This window comes from Malurus melanocephalus, unplaced genomic scaffold, assembly GCF_030028575.1.
Source record: "Malurus melanocephalus ecotype Western Australia unplaced genomic scaffold, MMel_1.1 scaffold_739, whole genome shotgun sequence".
NCBI lineage: Eukaryota > Metazoa > Chordata > Aves > Passeriformes > Maluridae > Malurus > Malurus melanocephalus.
In genome coordinates this window covers 79,475-105,148 of record NW_026623971.1, presented here as the reverse complement: position 1 = coordinate 105,148, position 25,674 = coordinate 79,475, and the positions used below count along the sequence as shown (strand labels likewise).

The following is a 25,674-nucleotide window of genomic DNA, read 5'->3' as shown; positions in this document are numbered from 1 at the left end:
ACACTGGGATTTTCAAAGTGCACTGAAGAATTTAGGATCATGGGTCTCTGTACTAATCAATGCATTGTTTGCAGTTTGGTTTATGCTGAAATCCTCACCTTGTATGTGTAGATACAGGCAACAGAGACTTAAATCTGAAAAAAGTTATCACAATGACAAAGACTGCATTTCAGTTCATTTGCAAAGTTGCAGTAAATATGAATAAGTTCATAAACCTTCCCACCTAATTCAGACAACCTTCAATGGAGAGCATTTCAAAACCATTTTGCTTATTCCTGATTGTGTCAAAGCTTTTTGAGACTGAAGAGCACTGTCAGTGTCTTTCCCTTATAATAAAGTGCTTATAATAAAGAGCCATTAAGCTCCTTAATGCACATGGGTAGCTGAAGCTGTTTATCCCCACACTTTCCCAGCCCAGCTTCCCTTAAGTACAAGYCTTAGCTCAAAATAAAGGTGCACACATCTAGAGAGTGAACTCTTGCTAACTGTGTTTTAAAAAATATTCTTAGCTCCTTTTTTTTTTTTTCAKATCTTGACTGGAGCTCTAACAATCGTATCAAATTTGGCAAGAATGAAATGAAAAACATAAGCGAATGCTTGGGCCTATGGAGAGCATTAGTGCAGTTTGCAAAATACACAAATGCTGGAGACTCATAGAGTAAAACTAGTTGATTATTGGGAGTTAATTAAATTTTGTCAGCAGGAGCTGAATTGCAATTGCCCCATGTAATTTTTTTCTTAGCATAAAAAAGAAACCATAGAGAGCCTATTATGAAAAAATATGCACCTCTGGGAATTAGTTAAATACTTGCTTTTATGCTCACTGGCACATGTAAATATCCCTTCATCATACATGGTTTCTCTGTAGGAATAAAGTAGTCCCTAATAATGACAAAAGTATAAGTAAACATACAAGTCCCAAATACATTTATTTGATTTTTATGTTCTCATATCTTCCTAGTTTTGTTTAATGCTAAATTACTTTTTTATTGTAAGACTGAAAAAGATGAAGGCGATCCTGAAAGTTGTCAGTGCTCTGTGACTACTTAACTTACAATGCCCTCAGACGCAAAATAACATTGCAAAGACAGCACAACCAAAATATCTATTCAGGGTCCAAATCCCAATCCTAGTGTAAAGAATGGCCACTGCTGTGCCAATGAAGTCCTATTTGGTAAGATCCTGTCCATGGTCGTGCAGGGAATGGTCACTTTAAATACTGAAATGACTGACCAGTTTTACTGCACATCCCTATAACCTTATTTTGTTAACACTTTACATGGTTTCTAGAATGAATGTAAATATAAGTTCTGTGGCACCAAGAATTATTTATGTCCACTGTGTTTCAAACAAATACATCTAGGAAGGCAGTAAGATGGATTTGAAGCATCTAAAGGGAGACCAAATGCCCTTCTTTGACTAATAGAGAGCTGTGCTCCCCTAATTCTCATAACCTAGGTCACAGAACCATAGAATTGTTAAGGTTGCAAAAGACCTCCATGATGATAATGTCAAACCACTAGCCCAGCACCACCATATTCACTGCTAAACCACAACCCATGTGCCACATCTGCATGTTTGTAAGGGGAGGTTTTTCCACTCTTGTGGCTTTCGTGAATAAGAGGTCACTCCTTTGGCAAATATTCGTTTGCTACAAAAAATGCCAAAGGTACATTTCTGAAAAAAAAGTTGTAAAAGTAGTTTCTTATGATTGAGACTGAAGTGCAACCTAATGATGATACTGCCATTATGGAACCTGACATACCTATGTGGTGCTCCTTCAGATGATCATACGTTTTATACATATATTTTAAATGAGCAAACTCATATTTTAGCTACTGCTGTTCCATTTTGCACTACACTAAAAATATTTTTTTCTTTCTTTAAAGGTTGTGATCAGCTATTTCATGAATTCTAGGCAGTCTGCATGCATGAAGTTGTTTACGCAGAAAGCAGGAGGCAGGTGCTGCTTTGGTACATGCCATTCCATGATCAGGAGAAACATCTGAAGTAACTCTTCCCATAATGCCAAGGGAATCATCATTCCTGAGATTATCTGAGTTTTAGGTTAAATGTTTCCACAAAAAAAAATTAGGATATGAAACAATGTAAAATGATGGGAGACTGATGTCAGGAAGAAATAAAAATAGAAAATTAGATGTGTCCTTCCTTTATTGTATGAAATCCTCATTAGGGTAGTACATACAGCCCTACTTAATTTGGTAGAAGTAATTCCAGAATTTCAGTATTGCCATTCATAGTAGTTCAAAAATTATTCATTGTATTCAAATTTTGTTCAAGCACAGCTATATGTGCTATCCTAATTATGCTTCTTCATCTATTATTAAGGAGAAGCACATTTCATGCTATTTCCAATTTAAAAAAATTAACAGCAGGAATAACTATGAAATGAAATTAATATTAAGGGGTCTGCAAGTACTAGTAAAATGGAATGAAAATAAATTTACAGATGTTGTAAGTTAAAGTTTCTCCTTTTGTTTCCTTTCTTGGAGAACTTTTCTTTCCCATTTTGTTGCTTGGATACACTGATTGCCAAGTCATCCTTTTGATGGTTGAGTGATTAGTAAAGACAATAAGACCCATGCCCCACCCGAAAACCTCCCGAGAGCACTTCTATTCTCGCGGGAGTTTTGGGGCTCGGGGAGGGGGTGTGCGTGTGTGGTGCAGGGTAACTTCACTTCCTGCCCTGCTTGGCTCAGAGAAAGAGGCCGACCTGCTACCTGCGGAGAAGAGCTCGCCTGCTCTTTTCTGCAGAGCCCAGCGTCTCTGCTCATCAGTTCCTCTTTCCCTGCCCTGTGATCTTCTGCCCTGTGCCTTGCCAGGGACCCCTGAGACTCCAGCTTCAAGAGTTGAGTTCTGCTGCATCCCGTCTGCAGCTGCAGGATTCTGCTCATCTCTTTACTCATACAGCCATCCTGGGGTTTCTTGCTATCCAGAGAAGCACCGAGATCGGCGTTTCCGCTGTGAGTTTGCAGAAAAACTTTTCTCCATCCACCTCTGCCATTTTGTGTCCACCATTGGCTATGTGGGAGATCTGAGCCTAGCCGAGACCTGTGCCACAGCGCCCCCTGCAGCTGCTGGGGAATCATCGCACCAGCCCTCCCTGGCCAGGAGCCAACAGTGCCCCTGCCTACTGGGACTGTAACTGCATCAAAAGAGAAGCTGTGTCTCTGTAAAGCTGTCACTGAGTTTATGACTAAGTTAGTTGTTGCTATCGTTATTGTTACTTATTTCACTTAGTTATACATATTAGTAAAAACTGTTATTCCCTTTCACCCATATTCTTACCTGAAAGCCCATAATTTTCAAAATTATAATAATTTGGAGGGAAGGGGGGGGGGGGTCATACCCACCACTCCAAGGGGGGACCCTTCCTTCATTAGTAAACACCTATCTTTCAAACCAAGAAAACAGAAAACAATATCCAATCCAAGAAGGAATCTAAAAGACAATGTGAAAACTGAGCAGAGCTAGAAAGCAAAAATGGAAGTCTGGCTGGTTGGGAGACTGGCAGTAGGAGTGCGAGGCAGCTGCCCCAAGGTCAGTGGCTCAGATCAGTTTAAGATCAGTAGTGGCATGACCGAATTTTTGATTGACTTTCAAAAATATCTTCCTGGATGTGCTCCAGCATTCTTAAAATGAGACAGGAAACCAAACTTTTGAAAATTTTTAGTTATTTCTTATTTGCCTAGATTTCTCCATCATAGCTGGATGGTACCCTCCCTGGCACTCAGCATTTTCTCCATTATTTTTCTGGTTTTCTCTTGCAAGCTCCTGTTTGAGGTTTGTTACTGCTTGCTTAGTATATCACCAGAATCTTCTCTCTATGTCTTTTTTTCCTAATCAATGAACTTTTTAGGTTATTTAAGGAAATTATGGCTAAAGCCTGTTTTCATTTACTCTTGCTTTGAGTTGGGCACATCAGTGCAGAGAATAGACTAAGGCTTTTTGTGTCTTTTTCTCTTACATCTGTGCTCTTCTCCCTTGAGGAAAGGGTATGCATATGTCAGTGAACAGGGAGCTCTAGTCTCCAGAATCGTTTGTATGGCACTTTTTGCCAGTAGAGATGAATTTACTTAGTTTTAAATTTTTTTTTTGCTTTAAATTATTTACATCTAAACTAGAGAGAGTATAAACATACTGAAGAATAAAGCAATATAGGAAAAGGATTTAAAAGCATCTCTTATCTGAAAAACCTACTTATCCAAAATCCAACAGTATTGGCTGTCAGATGAGTTGCAGCCAAATGGTCTCACGGAATTAATCTCCACATTCCAGGTGGTTCTCTTTTTGAGATTGAATAACTTCCTCCAATGAGTTGCACAAAAGGTAATGAACACTTTGCAAACCAAGTCTCACAGGAAGAACTACTGATTTTGAACAATTTGAATCAGATCAAATAATTTATCTGTGTATGACTTCCTCTGGGCCGGGATATACAATCTTTTAGGCCAATCATGAGCTTTCAGGCATATCATGAGCTAGCATGATTTCTCATTTATCAATAGATACAATATATAGGATGTATTTGAGACAGTGGATTCAGCAGATTCTTAAATGTAAATGGAAAAATGTATTCTGGAGCCCCAGAAAGTGTAAAGAAATAAGATTATACTATATAATGTGGTAACTTCTAGACTATGATGATAAAGCTCCAAGCAAGAATGAAGAGGAAAATAGAAGTCCTATCTTATGAGCAATGTCTCAGACCTTAATCTATCTCTAACTATATATATTATATAAAGTGATTATGCTTAGCAATGAACACACAGGATTTCTCAAGAGAACAAAGGACCTAATATTTTTCATAGATTGAAAAGCTGTGAAGGCTCTGTACATGGGAGGCAGAGGATTTCTTGCTTGGTGCAATCATTGGACTCTATATACCACAGAAACAAAAACAATTTAACATCTTTTTTTTCTTCTCTTTTCTATTCTAATGGAAACAAGCATATGACCCAACATCTGATGATTTAGTTGATATAGCTGTTTACCAGGTTGAGGTCTAATGTTTTGGATGATAAAAAATGGATATCTTTGTTCCTACTGCCCTTCCCTCAGCTTTGAGATAGTTTGTCAGCCTAAGGGCCTATGGGCTTAGGCATAGAGACATTAAGCTTGTGAGGTTAAGAGATGCAAATAATAACTTTCTTTAGAACTGATATTACTATATATAATTATAATAAAAACTGACAAAAAGCACATTCCCGTCCTTCACTGCTGCCACAGTAAGCGTGTTTCTAAAGAGTATGTGTAGCAGTTTTCTTACAGCATGTTTCAGAGCATCACAAACATGAACTATAATGAAGAACATTTCTTGGGACTACACATGAAAGTCGATTTGCTCTTTATGCATAGTTCAATCTCTCACTACAGCTGAATCTCTAAAGCATGCTCTTTCCTACTGAAGGAAAAAAAAAAAAAAGCATGCTCAGATCTGGCAGGACAAGAGTTTCTAACCAAACTGCTCTTTCCAGCTTAACTGCTCCTACTTTCTTCTTATTACAACTTCTTCTTTTGACTTTCCTGCTTGGGAGTCCAAAAGATACAAAATGCTGACACCAAACTCACGCTCTTTAGACCTTTATTCCTAGCTACTGTAGTTCCACATCAATAGCTGAAGGAACTGGAGAGTGAAATGGCATAAATGACAAATGTAATATAAGAAACTGATAAAGCTGTTTTAACTAGAATTCAGGAGTCTTTGATTTCTGGAAAGAAAGTCTGCAGCACAGATATATTGATAATGCTTTCCTTCTAGAGACAAGCTTCTTTGGAGTTTCTCCTGGTCAATAACCACAATGATACTGATACTTTCATTTCCTTTCCAGGTACTAGATTAGTTATCTGTCTTGATATCCTCTTTACCAAGGTCTACTTATGTCAAAGGGGTTGGAAATAACTCCTAGAAACACTGCAAGAAAAAAAGCAGAGAGGAACTTGTTATACATGTTTTTTTTTTTTACGTATCCAGTCTTTCTTAGCAAGAAAACAACGATTAATTGAAGCTATGAAATTCTGGCTTTCACTGGCACTTCGAAGGATTTTGCAAAAGCTGGTAGTAAATTAGTGGAACTCCTTACATGATGGATATTTCTAATGAGGAATTTTGGGAAGCAAGTTTTTGGCTATAAGGCTTTCTTAATCCTTGTGCTTTCTTATTGAACCTCAAACACTGTTAGCACTCTACCAGGCGCTAAATAAATGATAAATGAATGCATGCTCCATGGTCTTTTAAACCCATTAATGTCTCATTTGTTCTGGGTCCCAGAAATCATATTAGAGTACTTTATACGTTTTTTAATGAACTCAAAAGATGAGGTTTTTTTTTGTCCTGAAAACTGCAGCATATTTTAAGGTTTTCAAGTCAGCTCTTGTGTTCTGAAAGTGACTTGCTAATGACAGCTCAGAGATTTAAAAGTGATGCTCTGCTGCTGTGAGGTAGATTGTTTTTGCTACCACACCAGTTTCATGTAGATTAAGATTTTTCTGCCCTATACAGAAGTCTTCACCACAGACATTTTGTGGTGACTTTGAAGCTCTTTACTGCGATAAGCAGCCAATGGTACTTTTAAAGGAGCAAACATTGCTATCCGTAAAGAAAGGACCAGTGCTTGACTATGCTGATGCGCTTTCAGCTTTCCCTCAAAAAATGTTATTAGTTCAAGCACAAAAATCTTGACTGCTTATACTTGCCTGAGGGAAGGATTTAAGTGTACATTCCTGTTTGTCTCATCGTAACTTCCAGATACCTTTCCTTTAAGAGAAAAACTGGACATGTTAAAAAGTAAGGAAATAGCACAGTTGAGAAGATTCAGCGTTCCGGACAACAGGGGTTCAGAACTGTATAACATATATTGGAACTCCACGGTTGCCAAGTGTAGGCAAATGTATTAGAAATAATTTATCTCTGCTGATCTCAGCAATTTACAAAAAATTGAGTTCTAACACAATGTGCCAAATACCTCTGCTCTGAGGTGGCAAACACCACTCCAACCACTGAGGTGAAAAATATGTTTAACTACTTATATAGATTGTAGGGTCAAGGACAGTGGTGCATCTGTTTGAGGGAAAAGAAAGTGACCTTGCATGTGAAGTGACTGAATATCTTGCAACAGCTATCACTTCACCTGTGTGTGATTGGCAAAAGATGACTCCGAAAGAGCAGCAATTACATGGGAGAGTCAAATGTAAAAAGTTCCAGAAATCTTTTCAAGGTAGGTGGAAAGAAGAAAGTTCAGGCTGGATAGTTTCCAGTTGTAGATTTCAAATATGAGAAAATCTAGATCTCTGTGTTTGTTRATATGGACAAAAGCATAAGATGATTACATATTGTTTCTTTCTCCACTACAAAACATTATATGTAACATTTCAGGCTTAGTTGTCTTACACCAGACAGGAAATCAGGCATGGCCTTTCTGGAGTCACTGGAAATACACCAATGTAATTTGATGTTCTTAACAACAGAATGAAGATGAGTAAATTAATTACCCTGGCTGGTTTGCTGGATAGTGACCGACAGTTTATCCTGAACTTTTTTTTCCTTTCTGAATTACTCCTACCTTCAATTAACTCTTTCCAAGAACATCTTAGGTACAGTAAGTGACAAAATTCCTCCAGAATGAGGCGAGACCTGAAACTTAACTGCCAATTTAATCATGCAGGTGACATATAACATAAAAGTTGTGTTAAACAGTGAACATTATTTGTAATTCCCTTAGAAAAAAAAGTGGGATGAGCAGTCTTCTTTATATGCCCTGAGAAATATCAGAAGAAAGTGCCAATGAGTACACTTGAAAATCCTCTTATTCCACTTGGGCATTGGATCTGTCAGTAGTGAAGAACGATATTTGTATTTACTTCAGTATATTCTTTGGAGTCCAGAGACAGAGAGAGTAAAAAAAAATAGTACGAAATAATTTAAAAAGTAATTAAGTGACCCTAGTTTAGGATAATGCAAGAAAAAAGCAATAGTTAGCTATTACTATAAAAGACGAATGCAGTGCTTTAAATTTCTTTTTTTAGAAAAAGGAAATGCACATAGTTTGCTTGATTGAAATACTTGTTTTCTCAGTKAGATAAATAAGCTAATTGAGGAACAAATGAATTAAAATAAACCTACTAGCTGAAAGAAAGAAATTAAAATTTAGTGAATATAAAAAGATTAAAGATTTAGTGTATATATTAAAGATTTAGTGAATAGAAGATTATGGGGCATCATCTAATCCTCACTCTAATTTATCTAACACTTGTCATCAGAGATATTTAATTGATTGAAAATGGAAAAGTGTTCATAAAGTATAACTAGATACCCATTTTTACATTTCAGGAGTTTGGTGATGGATCTGGTTATGATAAAATAAAATCTTGTCTCTAAAAGAATGTTCCTACATGTTTGCATCTTTTTAGTGTGAAGTTTTTCACTTGCTTTTGTTTTGACACCAGAATGGCTAGTGCTGAAATAAGGCACTGGCCAAACTGTTTTGTTGTGTACCCAGTGGTTCTGCAGCATATTCCTGAAGTCTCATGTGTGTACCATGACAGATGGAGAGAAACAAGACTACCAGATATTCTGTTGGAAATGTCAGAGGGATAGAGAACAGTAGAAGAGCACTCAACAAGCCTCCTTATACACCTCATACAAAACCCTGTAGCACTGATGTTATTCTGTAAATACCACAAGTCAAGTTAATGATCTGTAAATTTGAGTACAAAACTGAATCACTTCACAATTCAGGGCACAGTTTGATTCCTCACCAGCCACTCTCCTTACCTTCTTATGTTTGTAATAGTGTAGGTAACCATTATGTTTCAGCACAAACCACCTCTTCCTCCAGCCCTTCAGTATGGCAGACTGTGTTCTTTTGTGCAGATATCCTCGGCAGGTAGGTCTCGGGGTGTTGGGGTAACGGCTGATGTCTGATCCCACTACCATAGTCAGGATATCAGGACCTAAAATATTACATGTGAAAAAGTAGGTCAAAACTATAATTCTGACAATATTTCTGAATGCTCATGTAGGGTAAGGAGCAGGAAGGCAGTATTCTATCCCACACCCATGTCCTTCCCAATGGAGCTTCTAGAAGCAATAAGAAGCAGAGCATTCAAGGAAGCAAATTAAATCAAGTGATATTTGGCCTTTTAAAACACAAATCTAGGACTGAAACTAGTTTTGTATTGAGGACTAGTAATGGAGCCAGCTATCTGAAGACACCTCTAAACCAATTTTTTTGACCTATCTCTGCAAGCAGCATCTTTGGTGCTTGTCTATTTTATCAGATAGGAGAAATGATTGGATTTCATTGCTCAAATGGGTGTGTATAAATTGGAGTTTATCCAAAAATTGCTGAGACCTTCAGTCTCTGTCATCTTAATATGCTCTTGAGAATTCTTTATTTTCCATGCCTTGGAGTATTATAACCTATTCTGTGCCACTCACTGAGGAAGGTGGCTGTTGGAAGCTAACATGCTAAAGTATCTACTTACTGTTTGCAAAAGGTAAGCACTCAGAAGTGATGACAGATTGCAAGATTAAAATAAAAAAATACATTACCTTCCTCATCAATGAGATGCTATATCATAATATTTGCTGACAGTATCAATATATCTATGATTTTGACCCTAAAGGCCTGAAATTCTAATTATATTAATACTAAACAGCAAGTAATAGTGCCTGAAGGCAGATTAAGAAATGTGACTATGGCACATTTTCATCAGCAAAACATTTGCTAGCTTTCTTTTTTGGGGACAACTATCTTTGGGAATGCTGTCTGTGTGCCAAGATTTAATCCAGGGGGTGCTCTCTGAGGAGTTAAAAATACCAGTAATCAGAAATTTATCTGCTAAAACACTCAACTTTCTCTTAAATGAAAGAACAGTGTGAGTGGCTCCTCTATAATTAAAGAACATAGTATGTGTCAAGTTAAATTTGTCCCTGTCTTGTAAAAGTATTTTAATTTATTGAATTTCCCATAAGCCTTTGTCTAAACTTTATCTTGGATAAATAATAGTATGGCAGTAAATTAATTTTAAGCATGCAAAAGTAAATGAATTTAAAATTAATTTTCAGCATGCAAATGTGGCTGACTTTGGGTTTTAGTCCTCACAATTCTAGGAAGAATATATGCTGACTCTGTTTCTGGGGTGGTGTAAAAGGGGGTCTCATTAAATAAACTCTCTGATCTCCTGACTAGACTTCAAGTCTTGGCAATACAGAAATGGGAGGAAAGGGTGAAGTCTGTCCCTGAAGAAGTATAAGGTGTAAATAAGGCATTTGTGTCTCTGCAGTCAGGGTTTCAGGCTTTCAGAGTAATTTTCTTTGTAACAGGAGAGCCAAAACCATTAATGTCACATATGCTCATTGGGGAATGGTTTGTATATCTGTTTTTTTATGTGTCTAGAAAACAAGGTCTAGATAAAAAAAAGTGACTTCGGCAATACTACTGTATTAAATATTAACGTATTAAGCTACTAATTAAGATTTATCTTGCATACATCACCCAGTTTGCCTGGAGGTATTTGGAGCAGGAAACCTGACCCATTCATTTAATTTATTGTGATCTCATAATTACCTTTTCTGGCCAGATTGGCAGCTTCTGAATGTGGCATGCTGGTGACATCAGTTCCATTGACTGCTATCAGCATATCCCCAACTTGAAGCCCTGCTTCTTCAGCTGCACTATCTGAAATTTAAAAAAAACACAAAAAAACCCCAAAAAACTAAACCAAAACCAAAACCAAACAGAAAGAAAAAAGCCAAACGAAACAAGAAAACGCCCCAAAAATTTATTTATACCGAGGCTATCAAGCATGTCTATATGATGAAGCTTTTCCAGCAAAACAAGTATCTGTTTAACCAGTCAAGGATTATGTTTTAGGGCCTTCATGATGTTCCACTTGGAGGTGGAACAAGTTTCACTGAGCAATCTATTACTCTTCTGTAAATGAAGCTTCAGGTTTTGGATACAGGTGCAGCACTAGAAAATCAATAGCAGTGAAGAAATTTATTTTTAAATGCCATTAGGATTCAAATGGTTTAAGATGCAACAAGGCATTTCAGTATCTGAGAATTCTGGCCTGAGGTGCAAAGATCTGATGCAAAGCTCAGTAGAATCATTAGGAAAAAAAAAATCTATGATTCTGATGAGCTTTGAATTTGACACAAAAACAGTACTTTCTGTACTGATGTTAGTCTTTCCTGGTTGAATTTGGAATAAATTTGGATAAATAAATTTGAGGATTTTTGCCTTTAGGAAGAAATTATATGGTAAGTTAAAAAGGTGCCAATGAAGGAAGAACTGAATAATATTTTTAATACATCACCTTTTGTTTATTTGTTAACCATTGCAAAACACATGCATTTGTAATAAAACACTGCTCAGACACATGCCAGCTAGTAATGGAAGCAAACTAAGGAGATGATAAATACGGTCTATTCATGGCCACCAAAACACAGTCACTTAAACTCCAGTTACAATTTTCTCAGATATGATATTTATCTTCACATTTGTAAATAAGCACTCCTTATGTACTGAGAAAAAATGATTTTGGAAAATATTATTTCATGTTCTTAACATCAAATGTATGCTTTTAAAGATTTTGTATACTATGATGCAGTAAATGTGATCCTTCAGTGTATTTCTGTTAATACTTTGAAATTGTAGAGCTAAGATTATTAAAAGCTTAATAATAAACAGGCACAATAAAGCCATGGGGCACCCTCATGTGTATGACAAATCATCTGCAAATTTACAAATGTCAGAACCTTTTTGGGTTGTGCTGTCCTTGAGCATCCCATATCAGACTTTATGACCATAAGTGGTCTGTACAATGTTATTAAATATTAATTATAGAATCATACAATGGTTTCAGGTGGAAGAGATCATTAAGATTATATAGTTCCAATTCCCTGCCATAGGCAGGGATACCTTCCGCTGAACCAGTTTGCTCAGAGTCCCATCTAACCTGGCCTGGAACTTTTGAAAGGATGGGGCATCTACAGTCTCTTGCGGCAACCTGTGCCTGTGCCTCACCACCCTCACAGGGAACAATTTCTTCCTAATGAAATTAGTTCTATTTTGAGAAAGCACAATTTTCCGAGAATTTCATTCTGAATTAAACCCTATTTTTTTAAAATGTTGTTGCTGTTTTAAAGCATTTGGAATCAACATACAAATAAACAAATAAAATGTGAGTAGCTATACTTAATTTTGCCTAGCAGGGATAAATGGGTAAGTGTCAGAGCTATTGTTGTATGCATGACCCATGATTTTACTTCTACTTAGGTAAAGAACTTTTGAACTCACAGGTCTCTGAATTCACAGGCTTTTCCAGTGTTGTCAAGATGCTGGACAATCTAATATATAAGGCTGGTGATAGTGACAGTGCTATCCTCCCATGCTTTGCCAGAAGGCATGCACTAGTCTTCATCATACGGGATGGCATTTTGTATAATACCTGATTTTTTAGTAAGAATCTATTACAGTCTCCTGTACCTTCTGCTCCTTATCTAATTCTACTGTGACCATCCTGAGATGCAGAGCAGTAGACCAAACAATGGTCTAGATTTGGATGAGCCAAGGTGTTAGGCAACAGTAAAATGGCTGGCTGTTGGTGTCTCATTCTCTCTGCTGTGACTGAGTCAGCTTTTAGCCAGATTTCTAAGCTGATGTTATACACACAGCCAATGATTTCAGAGGCCTTTCAGTGGTGGCTCCCAAGATCTCAGTCCTGAGCAGAAGTGCCAACATGATTATTAAGGATGGTACAGCTCATTTCTGTCTAGAGGCAGTATCTCATATTTCATCTTTGTTGAAACTCATCTGCCATTTTTTTTGTTCACTCACTTGGGTTTTGGAGTTTCTTCTGGTGTTCCTCACAATCCTTGTAATTGCTTGAAGAAGTTAACAGCCCATCTGTCAAGATTGACAGATGGCTGGATGGACCCAAGCAGAAGTGTCCACAGACAATAAGATTTTTGGAATATTACAAGGATCACTGCATCCTCCTTATCATTTTTAAAGGCCTATTTTCTCCATTCATGGATGAAAGCTCACAAAAGTTTTAGGCTGAGCATAGGCATTTGCACAAGGCGTGAACTGACATGGAAGGAGACGGAACAGTGGAGTCTAATTTACCCCCAGCAATACTGGGGCCCTAAGACGGTTGTCCATGAGCAGTTCATGCTATTAAACACCTTGCATCCACTAATTATGGCAATTATTGTGTACACCTATATTATAAATTAATATAAAACAGATGTTCTATCCTATATAGATCATATCATGTAGGTTCCTGTCATTATATCAATGTACATGATATACTATTATATATTTATTTTTATACATTTCCACAGGACAAATTAACCAGTACAAACACAACTTACTTGTGTCAACTTCAGTCACAAGGATAGGCTTGGAGAACTGGATCCTGAAACCCCAAGGGTAATTGCCAGTCCCTTTAGCAATCTTCACTGTTCTTTCTCGAACTGGAAATGGGAAGAAAGATACCTTTTTTCTCTACAAGTTAAATTTAATAAGCAGCAGCCTGGTTTTGAAACTTTTTAYAGACACTGAGTATTAATGCTTCTACAAATGGACGGGGTACTCCCAATTATCATTCCTGGCTGTCTAGTGCTTGTTGTCAGAAAGTGACATTCCCCACACTGCAACTGATCAAATATAATTCATTTTAGGGCAGACAGTGTTTAAATTGAGTACCTGGACTTTGTAATGATGAAGTGGAGAAGTATTCAGATATTGCACTCTACTGATGGTGTTTTGGGAGAGAAAACCTCCCGTTCTCTGTGTCAGACCTCTATGCTGCAAATAAAAAATACACTCTAATTTCTCAAATGGATTTAAATCTGTTTCTTGTAGTTTCATTTTTTTTTTACATTTCAGAAGGTCTCTATCCCTTGGATTGCTGTTTCCTCTTTTTTTTGTCCTTCCACTCCACACTTCACTGTTTTCCTGTCCTGTGGTCCAACCTCCCCAACCACAGTGGCATCTTCTGCCACAATTGGTTGTGCCCATCCGAAATGTCTTTCAACTCAGCAGAATTTAACACCTAGAGTGTTCAGCCTCAATAAAAATAAAGATCAGGGTCTAACTGCCTACATCCATCTTTTTCTCAGGGTCTAGAGGTATTATTATTGTGACTTAAATGGCCTGCTTCTTTAGCAAATATTTTGCTTATGAAGGACTTCATTGTAAACTTAATTTCTCAGTATCTGGTTTTGCAAATTTTGCAAATTGTGTACTATTTGGAAGACAGAAATTGCTTTCAAGGCTACTTTACTAGTAGGCCAATTGATGTTACCTGTCCAAAATAGGTACTTCAATATGACTTTAACTATCTTGCTGAAGTTCTGAGCTGTCCTGTGGGAGAATAAGCAATCAAAATAGTTTTGTAGCATATTCTCATGTGTGCTAAGGGAAATTTTTCAAATCAGAGGATTTATAGAGGACATTAGCTTTCTCTCATATTCTGAATGATTTATGAGCTCCAACAAAGAACAATTTCCTGGAAAGCTACAGGTGTGTTTCAGTGCCTTAATTCTTTTAATTGTGCTACTTTGGAGTAATTTCACATCTGAAAACTAAAGGAAAACCTCCCATCCCTCACAAAAAGTTGTTCACTATATCTGCAACAAGATTTAAACAAATAGAATAACTCTTCATACTCCTAGCAAATGATTATTTTCTTTCTGGATTGACTGTGTCTGAAAGTTTGATGCGGAACAGATTTTATGACCATTATACTATTTTATAACCATAAATATCTATGATTTTGCCATGCTTGAAGAAGTTGCGGAACTACATTACCTCTACACTTATCTCTTGAGGTTTAGTTATGACCTTCTATCAATTCCAATTTTGTTGAATAATGATGACATTTTGAAAGACAATAGCTAAATAAGAACTATTTATTTATTTATTTTTAAAATAATCTTTTAGATTCTTGGGTTGCTCCTTTTCCTTTCTTTAGTATAAGTGACCAGCATCTTTTCTGAAATCCTCAGAGTGCCCAAAATAAATACATTTTTATGACATTTCTTACCTGTTGCTCTAGCCAACTTACTTGCTACTGGTCTAGGTCTTTTGCTGAGACATCTAGGACTGTTATCTGGAGAGACATCATCTCCTCTGAAAACCCAGGAAGCAGAATGAAAGTTTTCTGTATAAAAACCTCTGTCCTCATTTTCAGAATATAGTCCCAGATCTACTGATCGAGCATCCTCTGAATTTACTGTAACAATGATAAAACAAGTAAAAGTCATGTCAGTAGGGCAAATGCATGAAGAATAAGAAACCTCAGCCAGTAAGCAGAGAGGAAGTGCCACAAGCTCCTTAATGAACTGTTTGTAATATTTGTACTGAGTTCCTCAATTTTGTTGCCATTAAAGGAGAAATTTGCAAAGATTTCCTAATATAAGATTACAGTACTGGAGGATAATGCATGCTGGACTTGAATAAGAAGTGAAGTCTTAATGGTCAAAACAGGACTTGCACCTTTTAAAGACAAATTTGGCTTTAGTTAGCTTTCTAATGTGGTCCATTTGATTAGGAAATCAAGCAAATGTAGAAATTTAGCATGCGTTCTGCTATCAGAAGACAAAAGAGGGGATGAAACGTATCTTATACGACAGGGGCATTGATGACCATATTTGCTGTTTGCTTAATCTTATCTCTTCCAGATGTATGAAGTTAAAAAGGAGGTGAGGAAATAATAGTTTGGTGGTGTTTTCTTTTAACATAGAATTTCTGCTTAGTTCCTTCATAGCCTGTTGCCCATTTGTATGATGTCTTACCCTGAGGGTTTTCAGATTCATATTTTATATTAATTTACATTCACAATATCTTGCAAAGAGTGCATGTGGAGATGGAGGAAAGCTCTAGTTCTCTGCTAAAGTTCAGGCTCACAAACCAATAGCATGTCAGGCAGCTAGCTGTATGACAGGATATAAACAGCAAATTGGATGTAAAGAAAAAGGCTGTGTAATAGTATGACAACATCCCAAGCACCCCAGGAGAGGGAACTTCAGAGTTAAGACTGGATGGTGAAAGTTATATATAAGTATATATCATCAGACACTGTGCTAACAGATAAACTGAAGATAGAAATTTTCTGACGGGAAAAAACCCATCATGTTCTTTTCAGTATGAAATGCCTTGTATAATGAAGCCAGATTCAATGCAGCTGGAGAAATACCAGTTTCCTTTGTTTATCCTGTTTGATGCAAAATGATTCCCAGTTTAAAAACGAAGAAGATAAAAATGAACCTTTATTTAGCATAACATTTGTTTGGGAAGTTACTTTCTGGATACATCTAAGTGGCAAAACTTCGTCACTTAGAAAATATGCTCAATTGTGTCTATCTAGACAAATATTCCACATCCACTGGCTTCTTCCTCATTATGCAGAAAATATGAGATGACATGCTTAACTGTATAAGAAGCTACTAGCAAATAGACAAATAAGTAAATACTACTATGCTGATATGTTTAAGGCTCATTTTGGCTTGCTACTGTAAATGCATAACAAATTAAAATCTAGACAAGCACCAAACAACCCAGTACAGCACAGTATTTTGCCAGTTTAATGCTGAATTTTTATAATTGTAGTAGAAGTTAAATGTGACAAATAGGCAAAACTAGAGAAAAACACTGACTGTGGAATTACACCAAAACTTTTCATCTTGAGTTTTCAAGGTCAGGTGTCAAGCTGGGGTGTCACAAACAAGCACACTTAAATGCCTCCCAGGTGCTGGAAGTAAGAATGCAAGGAGCTGCAGCTTCCATATGTCAGAGTTGTCTTAAGTCTGCCAACATGAAGGAACAGTCTAGCTACCAAACCAAAAGATACAGAAGTTTGAGGCCTGTGGCATAGTATTCAAAATGATTAGACATAAGAATTTGTGTCAGAATTGTCTGCACAGTCACCTGTTCTGGGGACCACTCTGGGTTTACGCCATGTGTTATCCAAAGCTTTGTCTCAAGAAAGCAATTCTAGCTCTTGCAACTTGCTCTYATATGACTTCTTTGAGTTATTAAAAATATATCTATGCTTTCTCTATGAAAACAACACATGCCTGACAGCACAATTTATGATTCAGCTTTATATTTAAGAGACATTACAGTTGAAATCAAGGAAGAGTTTACTGTATTGTGTATAGCTTCCAGGAGGATTTTTGAGATCAGGGGCTTTAACATTGTAACTTTCTAATCTTACAACTACCGTCTTGAATGGATTTTAGCGGCAAACAATGAAAACTGCTACTAATAAGGAGCATTTTTATTTCCATATGAAATGTCAGTCATTCCTGCTGCTTTGCTATCAAGCATTAAAGCCTTAGGCACTGGCTCAGTTACCTGAACATGGGTGGCCAGTGCATATTAGATGCCTTAGGGTATCCTGCTTGCTGTTCAATTACTGCTTCAAAAAAGCCTGGGTTCCCGGCTGGTCATATATCTCAGGTCCCTCTTGGTATGCCAGCTACCAGCTGAAATCTATGTCTGGGCAATGAAATGAGGCTCTGTTGTGAAGGAATTACCTCTTTGGTACAGAGGCAGAACAAATTTACAGTTTATCATCTATTGGACCTGCACTGAAGTCTTACAGTTGAAAGTTTTCTATAGGTTTGCATTTACCCTTCAAAAAGGAGATTACATATCTACAAACAAAATTTTCTGCACCAAAAGTAATCATTGTAGCACAAAATATTTCCACAGGGAAATGCACATTTCTTAATCTCTACAAAGTAATTCTTATATTACTAAAATAGCAAAACTAGAGGCGTAACTGTCAAGTAAAAAGTACCATAAGTGTTACTTCCTAGACTGTGCAGTCCTTGCTTGGTGGCTCCATCTGCATGAAATGTAAATTCACTACGCAGCTCATCTTAAAAATTCCTTCCCATGCTGTTTATGGGAAGCTGATGAATCTGTGGCAAGATGACAGATTTCTTAAAGAGACAGTTAGGGGTCACAGTGAATGACAACATAGACAACAAGCCTAGATTGAAGTTGGAGCAGTTGGTTACTTTAGAGAGGAGGGGAAGATTCCCAGCTCAGCATGGCTTTGATGTAGGTATCAGGATTATGTTTTTTGTTATAAAATCAAACCTGCTTCCATGTGATTACCTGTCTGTGTCCAGAGTTTGTTTTAATATTATTTGAACACATTATTCGAACATGTTCTACCATGAAGATGTATGGTAGAATAAAAATTTTTTTTAGTCAGATTCTTCGCTTAATCAAAGAGAGAGTATGTCTCATGCTAGTCATGATAATGACTAATGCAGATACTCAGATTGTGAATTGGAGATCCAGCTTCTTAGCTGAAAATCCTGTCAAAGTGTCAGTCACAAAAGAGGATCTTACAAGTGTAATACTAAAGTACTCACTTGATCCCTCAGTGATTGTGCTGTTTATGGAACTTCCTCCAGTTGAACTGCATTTTTTACTGTCTTTGAACTGTTTCCGTCTTCTGGCCCACTGGTCTATTGCATCTTCCTGGGAACTGTCACTCGCTCTGGTGTCTTTCTTCAAAGGTAGCTTTCTGGTTTTATTCATTTCTGATTTCAAGTCTAAGTTAAAACAAGATGTTTGTCAGGAATATGTTACACAACTCACATAAGCATTTTCACTGTTTAATATTTCCACATTTGTCATGGGTTTAAACCTGCTTTTTCCCTATCTGAGTCACGGCACCAAAAATGTCATGGTTTGAACTTGACCAAAAGCCAAAAGAACCGCAYCCACGATGTTCCCTTCCCCCACCACCGGAGAGGCAGAAGGGGAAGAGCAAAAGCCCAATTAACACTAAAATTTATGGCTTTTAGATAACATAACATAACTGTGAGAAAGATACATATATGCTCCAGAGAATGGTCAGACAGGCTGAATAACTTAAGTTGCAAAATAGATTWATTACTGAAAACTACTAAGAATACTACCGCACCAGGGAGGGGAACAGAGAGAGGGAAAAATTTACAAGGAGAAGAAAATAAAAACGGACATTTTAAGACACCTGTTATCCTTTCCGGGGACCCGTCTCTTTCTCAGATCATCCCTCTCCACCCCCCATGTCTTCCCACACAGGGAAGCAGGAATGAAAGTTTAACATAGATCAAAACTACTCATTATGGTTGTAATCCAGCATCATAGAAGAGTTCTTACAGCTCCTAGCTGTGGAACTTCTTTTCCCAAGAAACAGTGYATAACTGCTGATGGCATGGGAATCTTTTCTTTACCTCGTGGGAGAAAGGAAAGAATATTCTCCAAGGCTGAACTGCCTTCAGTTCTTACTGCCGTTATTTTGGCGGCATAATACCACTATCACAAATTTCCTGGCAAAATACAGCTTCTTCTAAGCATCCACTTGCTTCAGACGTGGGACGGGGGCACCTCATCTCTCCCCGCAGAACACAATTTCTTCTTAGCATCAACTTGCTTCAGACGTGAGGGGGAGCCAGGCCTCTTCCCCCTTTTTTTGGCTTCTAATCAGTTCAGTCCAGTCTACAATGGCCAGGGTTTTTTCCTCAGAGCAAGGTCGCTCTCCTTTTCTATACAGGTCTCTCATTGAAGAAATAGTTCTTTCAAGAACAGCTTGTTTTGTCCATGTTCAAGAACCACAGCACAGCACAACACTTGTCTTCTTACTGTGATCTTGGGTCTCCAATTTTTTTTCTTACATCTCCTCACGCTCCTGCTCTGTTTTCCCCCAGTGCATGATACTAAAACTAAATACTAACAACCTAAAAACTACATGGCAGCCGGCCCTATCTTGTTTTGAATTCTTCTTAATTACAAGACCATACGTTATCACAGAGGTGTAAGGTGCAGCCTGTCCATCAATCTCAGAGTCATAATGGATTGGCTCTAAAACACAGGGCATAGGGCTCCTTTTGCTGGAGAAGAAGGAGAAAGCTTCTAGAACTTCCTCACAGGAGCCATCTTTGTGATTTCTTGGTCCATCCCCCACCACCAAAAATCAGRAAGAGTAAAACCAGGACAACATTCTAAGTACAAGAATAATCTAACCAACATATAAATGAAAATAACAAATAACACTGAAATATAAATAAATATAAATAAAATATTCAGAAAGTATATTGAGGCCTTTATGCCAAGAGAAGTAAAAGTGTCTTTAGTTAAATACTCCCATAGTCATTTGTCCATTCACTATTTTAATGCACAAACTTGCAAATTGCTCATGGATCCTATGTGTTCACACATTTTTTGAAGAGATCAATGGGTAGATACAATAACCCTTACTTGAACATTAAGAATCTTGCAAGACATGTATGAAGATTCTTCTGGTTTAGATTTCTTTCCAGTTAAGACAGATGAACTTCCTTGTTGCATTATTATTTCAGGTAAAACATAAATTGGAAAACAGACTTTGTGTGATACTCTGTTCTGAAAATGTGACTGTAGCCAGTGGCAAGGGCAAATAGGGAGAAACTCCTAACCTGCACAGGTTCCCTCATGGCTGTCCAGCCTCTTTCTGGCTTCAGCCAGATCTCCATCACAGACATGTAACTCAGCTAGGGCATTCCAGGGCGCTGTTCCAGACCATTGCTGAGAGTCAGGAAACCTATCTCTTTGCAGTGCTGTTGTTGTGCCGTTTGCATGAGTTCTTTCCTCTCCAATAATCATGAAGTCCCCAGAACACCAAGAGACTTCTAGACTGTCTCTACCCCATCCTGTTTACCACAGTGGCATTTCTTCCTCTCCTCTGTTCTAGATGTTCTTACTCTTTGCTGAAAAATGCCACATTTGCTTTCCAATGTGACTGGATTATTAAGCTCATGAAATCCCACTTTGCCCAATGTCTTATCAAAGTAGGCTGATATTCTCAGTATTTAAAATGAATTAAAAGTGGATTTTAATTCATATTAATGAGTTGGAAAACTTTAAATTCTTTTACTACTTCCTGGATGTACATGTTTATTCAATTAAGGTAGGACCTCCAAAGCATTGCTAGGAATGAAGAAAAATCAAAGCATGGTCCTGGATAAAAAGAGGGTCAAAGTTACAGACCAGGTGAGATGACAGGTATGAGAAAGAACACATGCAGATAATTCTTAGCAAGGGGCAAAAGGAAAGAGAGAATAAAATAAGAGAAAAAGAAAAAGGAAAGAAACAGATACACCTCACTTCTGTGTCCTTAACCACTTAGGTCTCATGTCTGAGAAGTCAAGGTTTTTGGCATTTATTCTATACCTTGTAAATTTTGTAAAATATTAGCTTCTAAAAATAAGGCTTTTTCATATTCAGTTTTCTCAAATATATAAAAGAGGTTAAAGGACCTCTTATGATCTTTCCATGAAAATGTTCAGCCAGAATTAAGACTGAGATGTACTTAGAATACAGTATTCATACAGATCACATGGATATGAAAACCAGCCTTATGTGGTTTAAAACATTATCTAAAGCTCTGAGTTCATATTATATGGAAACAGCTTTTACTATTACKTCCTGCAATGGTATTTGCTTCTCTCACTAGATGTATAGGATGGGTGTACAGTTTTGTGTAGGAAAACTGTTTCTTGATCAAAGCTGCATTAATTTATTATTACTGCTTTAAATTTAGGTTTCTTGGCTGATGGTTCCTAGAATCCTCAGCAGAATAACTGCACATTATAACCCCATGGCCTAACATATCATACTATAACTATAGAATTGTAAACTTTTAATATAAATTTATTTTCCAAGGAAACAGATGTCACAAAAGCTCCTATGCAAAAGGTGTGTTAGTGGTATTAACTTGAAAGTCTTGTAAGACCTACCTTTCTGACTAATCTGTTTGACTGATGATGGGGAGATATCTGCATTCTCATAATAATCTTCCTTCATTTCAAACTCTGACTTGATTTCTTCAAACTCGGATTTGACTAATAGAGATAGTTGATTTGCTCCAGGCTCTCTCCTAAAAGTTTCATCAGTTGCCTGCTTACTGCAAGAGGTCTCCAATAGTTTCTTAATGTTTGAATGTTCTGTGAAATTCTCTTTCTCTTCCTTGCATGCTGAAGAGGTAGATAATATGGAAGCCTGTGCTGAATTATTATGGCAATCATATTCAACAAGGATATTCCCAGATATGTCCTGTAGCTCAGAAAACCTTCCCAATTCTTTATCCATATCATGCTCCTTGGGATCTAACAGCAAGGATGACAGGAAGGATTTTTCTTTTTTACTGCAGGTAAGTTTAGGTTCTTTTCTTACTGCAGAGACAAAATACTCAGGTGTCAATGCAGTGTCATCTTGGACGAGCCTTCCTTCTACTTCTCCAGGTATCACTGGAGAGTCCATCAGTTCTGACCCTCTCCTTTCATTTGTTACCTCAGACTCTGCATAATGAGGGTCATGATTTAACTCTAAAGCTGAACATTGTTTTGGGATGCTTTTCGTAGATGCATAATTARTACTTCCTTTGTCATTAATGAATTCATCTGAAGGACTTCTAGAAAGTGGAGAGACTTTTACTAGGTGAGCTTTGTTCTGCCATTCAACATGCTTTTCTATAGGGTTGTATTCTGATTTCTCTTTCTCTAAAGCTTCAGTAGACTCAGGGTCTTGTTCCCACATGGCTAGGTTTCCCAGAGGTTTTTCATGGCCATTTTCTTTTTTGTCATGTATAGTACCACTGGAATGAAGACTCTCCATTAATGTTTCTTCTGTTTCTTCACCTTGCCTCACACAGTCTGCGTGGTCATTCAGTAAACATGTGCCATCTAGAGAGACATCTTCTTCACGCTCAGATGGATAAACGGTAATATTATGATTAAATGGAGCAATAGCATATTGACAGGAAGACTTCAGAGTTCTCAAATTTCCCAGTGAGGAGGTTAAGTCAGGAAACTTGCAAAGCTCTGTCAGAGAGGAGGTCAAGTCAGGACACTTAAAAAGTTCCTTATATTTTGTAGGAATATGTGTATTCCTGTTACAGACATCTCCTGTTTTGCTCTCCTGAAGCAATACTTTTAAGGATGGCAGTGAATAAAAGCCAGAATCCCTTCTAGGGTGAACTGGTGATGGTAAATCCAGGGTAGTATTTGGGAAAGACTTCCTTCTTGCTGCTTTTGGCCCTGTGTCTCGGTATTTGTCACAGTTATTTCTTTCTTGACCTAATACATTATTCTTGCTAGCACATTTCTTCCTATTGTTTGGAATTTGCACGATATTTATAGGTACAAGACAATTAGTATTATTTATTTTTGAGAAATATATTTTATCCTTTGAAAAATCTTCCTTTTCATTGGTGTGGTCTTCATACCCCTTTGTGTTAGGTTTACAGAAACTATTTTCTTCTCCCCAAACACTCAAGGCTGTAGTGAGGCTGTCAGATTCCTTTCTGCTATTAACAGGGTACAAAGATACCCCTTCTGCAATTGTATCCAGGTGCATTTTGTCACAATCAGCAAATTCTTTAGGTGGAGGGAGAATTGTATATCCATCTGGGAATGTATAATCTGCTTTTTTGTGAAAGCTAAGAGATGACTCATAATTTGTGTTACACAGTGCCTCTTTTACAGAATAATCTGTTTCACTCCAATACCTATCTTCTTGTTCCCCATTGCATGCTTTGCTCTGTGACTGCTCACCAGCTTTGATGTTAACCTTGATATTTTTCTTTCTGCTGGTATATTCCACTTGAATTTCTTTTGTTTCAATGTTTATTTCCAGGGAGGCACTTTTGTTGATGGCAGTTTGAACTTTATGTTTAGAGGATCCTTTATATTTCTCCTCGTGTTCTGCTGAGTTGTCAGGTGAAGGGCACCGGTACTTTGAACATTTTGAAAACTGACTTTTCTGGTATTGTCTTTCATGACAATGTTTCTTATTCTTTGAATTTTTCCTTTTTTCGTTCACAACTTTTGTTCCAGAATCAAATAAAGGAACGTTCTTAATTTCTACTTTCACATTAAAAGAGCCACATTTTACTTCTGCAGAAATTTTTCCAGAGGCCAAGCTAATGGACTCTGTAGAATCTGGCTTGCCCCATAGTGTAATTTTTCCTTTGGATGAGCCCCCTGACTCACCAAAAGTCAGTGTAGCTAGGATTTCATCTTGCTGAGGGGAGAGCATTTTAGGAGGGCAGTTATTTTTCTTCTTCCCTTCTTTTTCACTATCTCTATCTTCAGAAGCATATGAATTACTCTGATTCTTGTTTTCATGATTTTTTCCATCTTCTTCAGCACCCTTTACCTCCAGTGGCTCTGTGAAGTGGGACAGGTTCTCATGTACTTTGCTTTCAAGGCTTCCCACACTTTGCTGGCATTTAAAAATGGATGACAACTGTTCATCTAATTTAAGATAAAAAAAGAGAAAAAAAAATTTCCTAAGATTTGTTAAGTAGTATCATAAATGTGTGATTAGCTTTGAGACAATATTCATAGAAAATACCTGTGCTATCTTTAAGATGTAGTGTATTTTCCATCACATTATTTTTCAATTTCAATATTAACTTGTTTTATCATAATGGCGTKACAAGTAATGTGAGACCAGATAAACAGAGTGGGAACATTAACTCACTTCGAGAAAATCAATATATTAGCACTTTTTAAAAATAAAGTTTTACTTTTGTTAGGTAATAAGGTATTCTATTTGCTTATAATAAGAGCTACATTTAAATTTCTCTACTCCTACTATTAACATTGTTACTGTGAGCACACTGGGTACTGTGAGCACACTAGTATATCAATATACYACTGCCTGCTTGGAGTTTGGGGTAAATTCTAAGAATTTGGCTTTTACAATCCTTTTACAGATGCACAAACAAAGGGATTGACTAAAATTTTCACAACCACAGGAGATTTAATCCACAGCTACAAGTTCAAAGCACAAGAAAATAATGCTTCCTGGCTGTATGAGGTGACATTTCATGGCATTCACACAATGACATAACATTCTGTCTCGCTTGAGTTTTTCTAGAATAGGTCATGACCATTCGAGAYAACAGTTTAATAGTGATACCTACCTATGCAGGATTGGAACAAGCTATTAAACTAAGCTAACACTGAGATTTACACCAAGAATGATGAAATTTTGAGGTAAATGAACAACAATATATTTGGAAAGCCTTTGCCAGAAATAACTAGTATAGCAGCTTAATTAAAAAAAACAAAAAAATTAGCCTCACCAAGACGTTGTCTGTATGTACTCACACTTAAAGAGTAAATATTTCCAATTTAAAAGACAACTTTGGACACAAAGATGAATTTCTGTTTTGATGAGTAAATGAATAATAGCCACACATGTTTCTGATCACTTTAAATATTTCTGTAAACTTACATTCTCTGGAATCTCTGGAATCAGAGCTCTTTCTGCTCTTGCAGCTTTTTCTTCTTTTTCTACTCATTTCTAAGAAAGAATGGAAGCTGTGTTCTGTTTTTCTGTGTGGGAGGGAAAACACCGGATAATGAGAAAGCTTCTCTGGAATAATTTCACTAACTCTTTCAGATTTTCTAACTTGTTATAATTAAAAATAGAAAAGTTCTAAAGCAGGTACTAATGCTTTTTATTTCTTCTTTTGATTATTTAGGAAGAAATTTTGATATTTTCAAACAATAGCTTAAAATCAAGATCTCATGGTCTCAGCTATAGGGACTGAACCAATACTCTAAAGTCTGTGGAAGATTTGAGC

The 25,674-nt window shown here is 37.1% G+C and overlaps 1 protein-coding gene across 2 annotated transcripts in view; it reads right to left on the bottom strand.

Moving 5' to 3' along the window:
- The window catches only part of LOC130584623 (uncharacterized), a 40,847-nt gene that overhangs the window by 8,462 nt on the left and 6,711 nt on the right, over positions 1-25,674 (bottom strand). Inside the window, exons 2-8 of one of the 2 annotated variants that reach the window (XM_057384718.1) lie at positions 25,323-25,423; positions 21,818-24,334; positions 18,428-18,610; positions 15,103-15,270; positions 13,406-13,507; positions 10,593-10,703; positions 8,795-8,973 (exon numbers count right to left, since the gene is read on the bottom strand). In XM_057384718.1, coding sequence (XP_057240701.1) covers positions 8,795-8,973; positions 10,593-10,703; positions 13,406-13,507; positions 15,103-15,270; positions 18,428-18,610; positions 21,818-24,334; positions 25,323-25,389 — 3,327 coding nt within the window. In that variant the 5' untranslated portion in view covers positions 25,390-25,423. Of the gene's footprint in view, positions 1-8,794; positions 8,974-10,592; positions 10,704-13,405; positions 13,508-15,102; positions 15,271-18,427; positions 18,611-21,817; positions 24,335-25,322; positions 25,474-25,674 lie in introns of those variants that run through there. The other variant, XM_057384719.1, reaches the window with a different exon arrangement.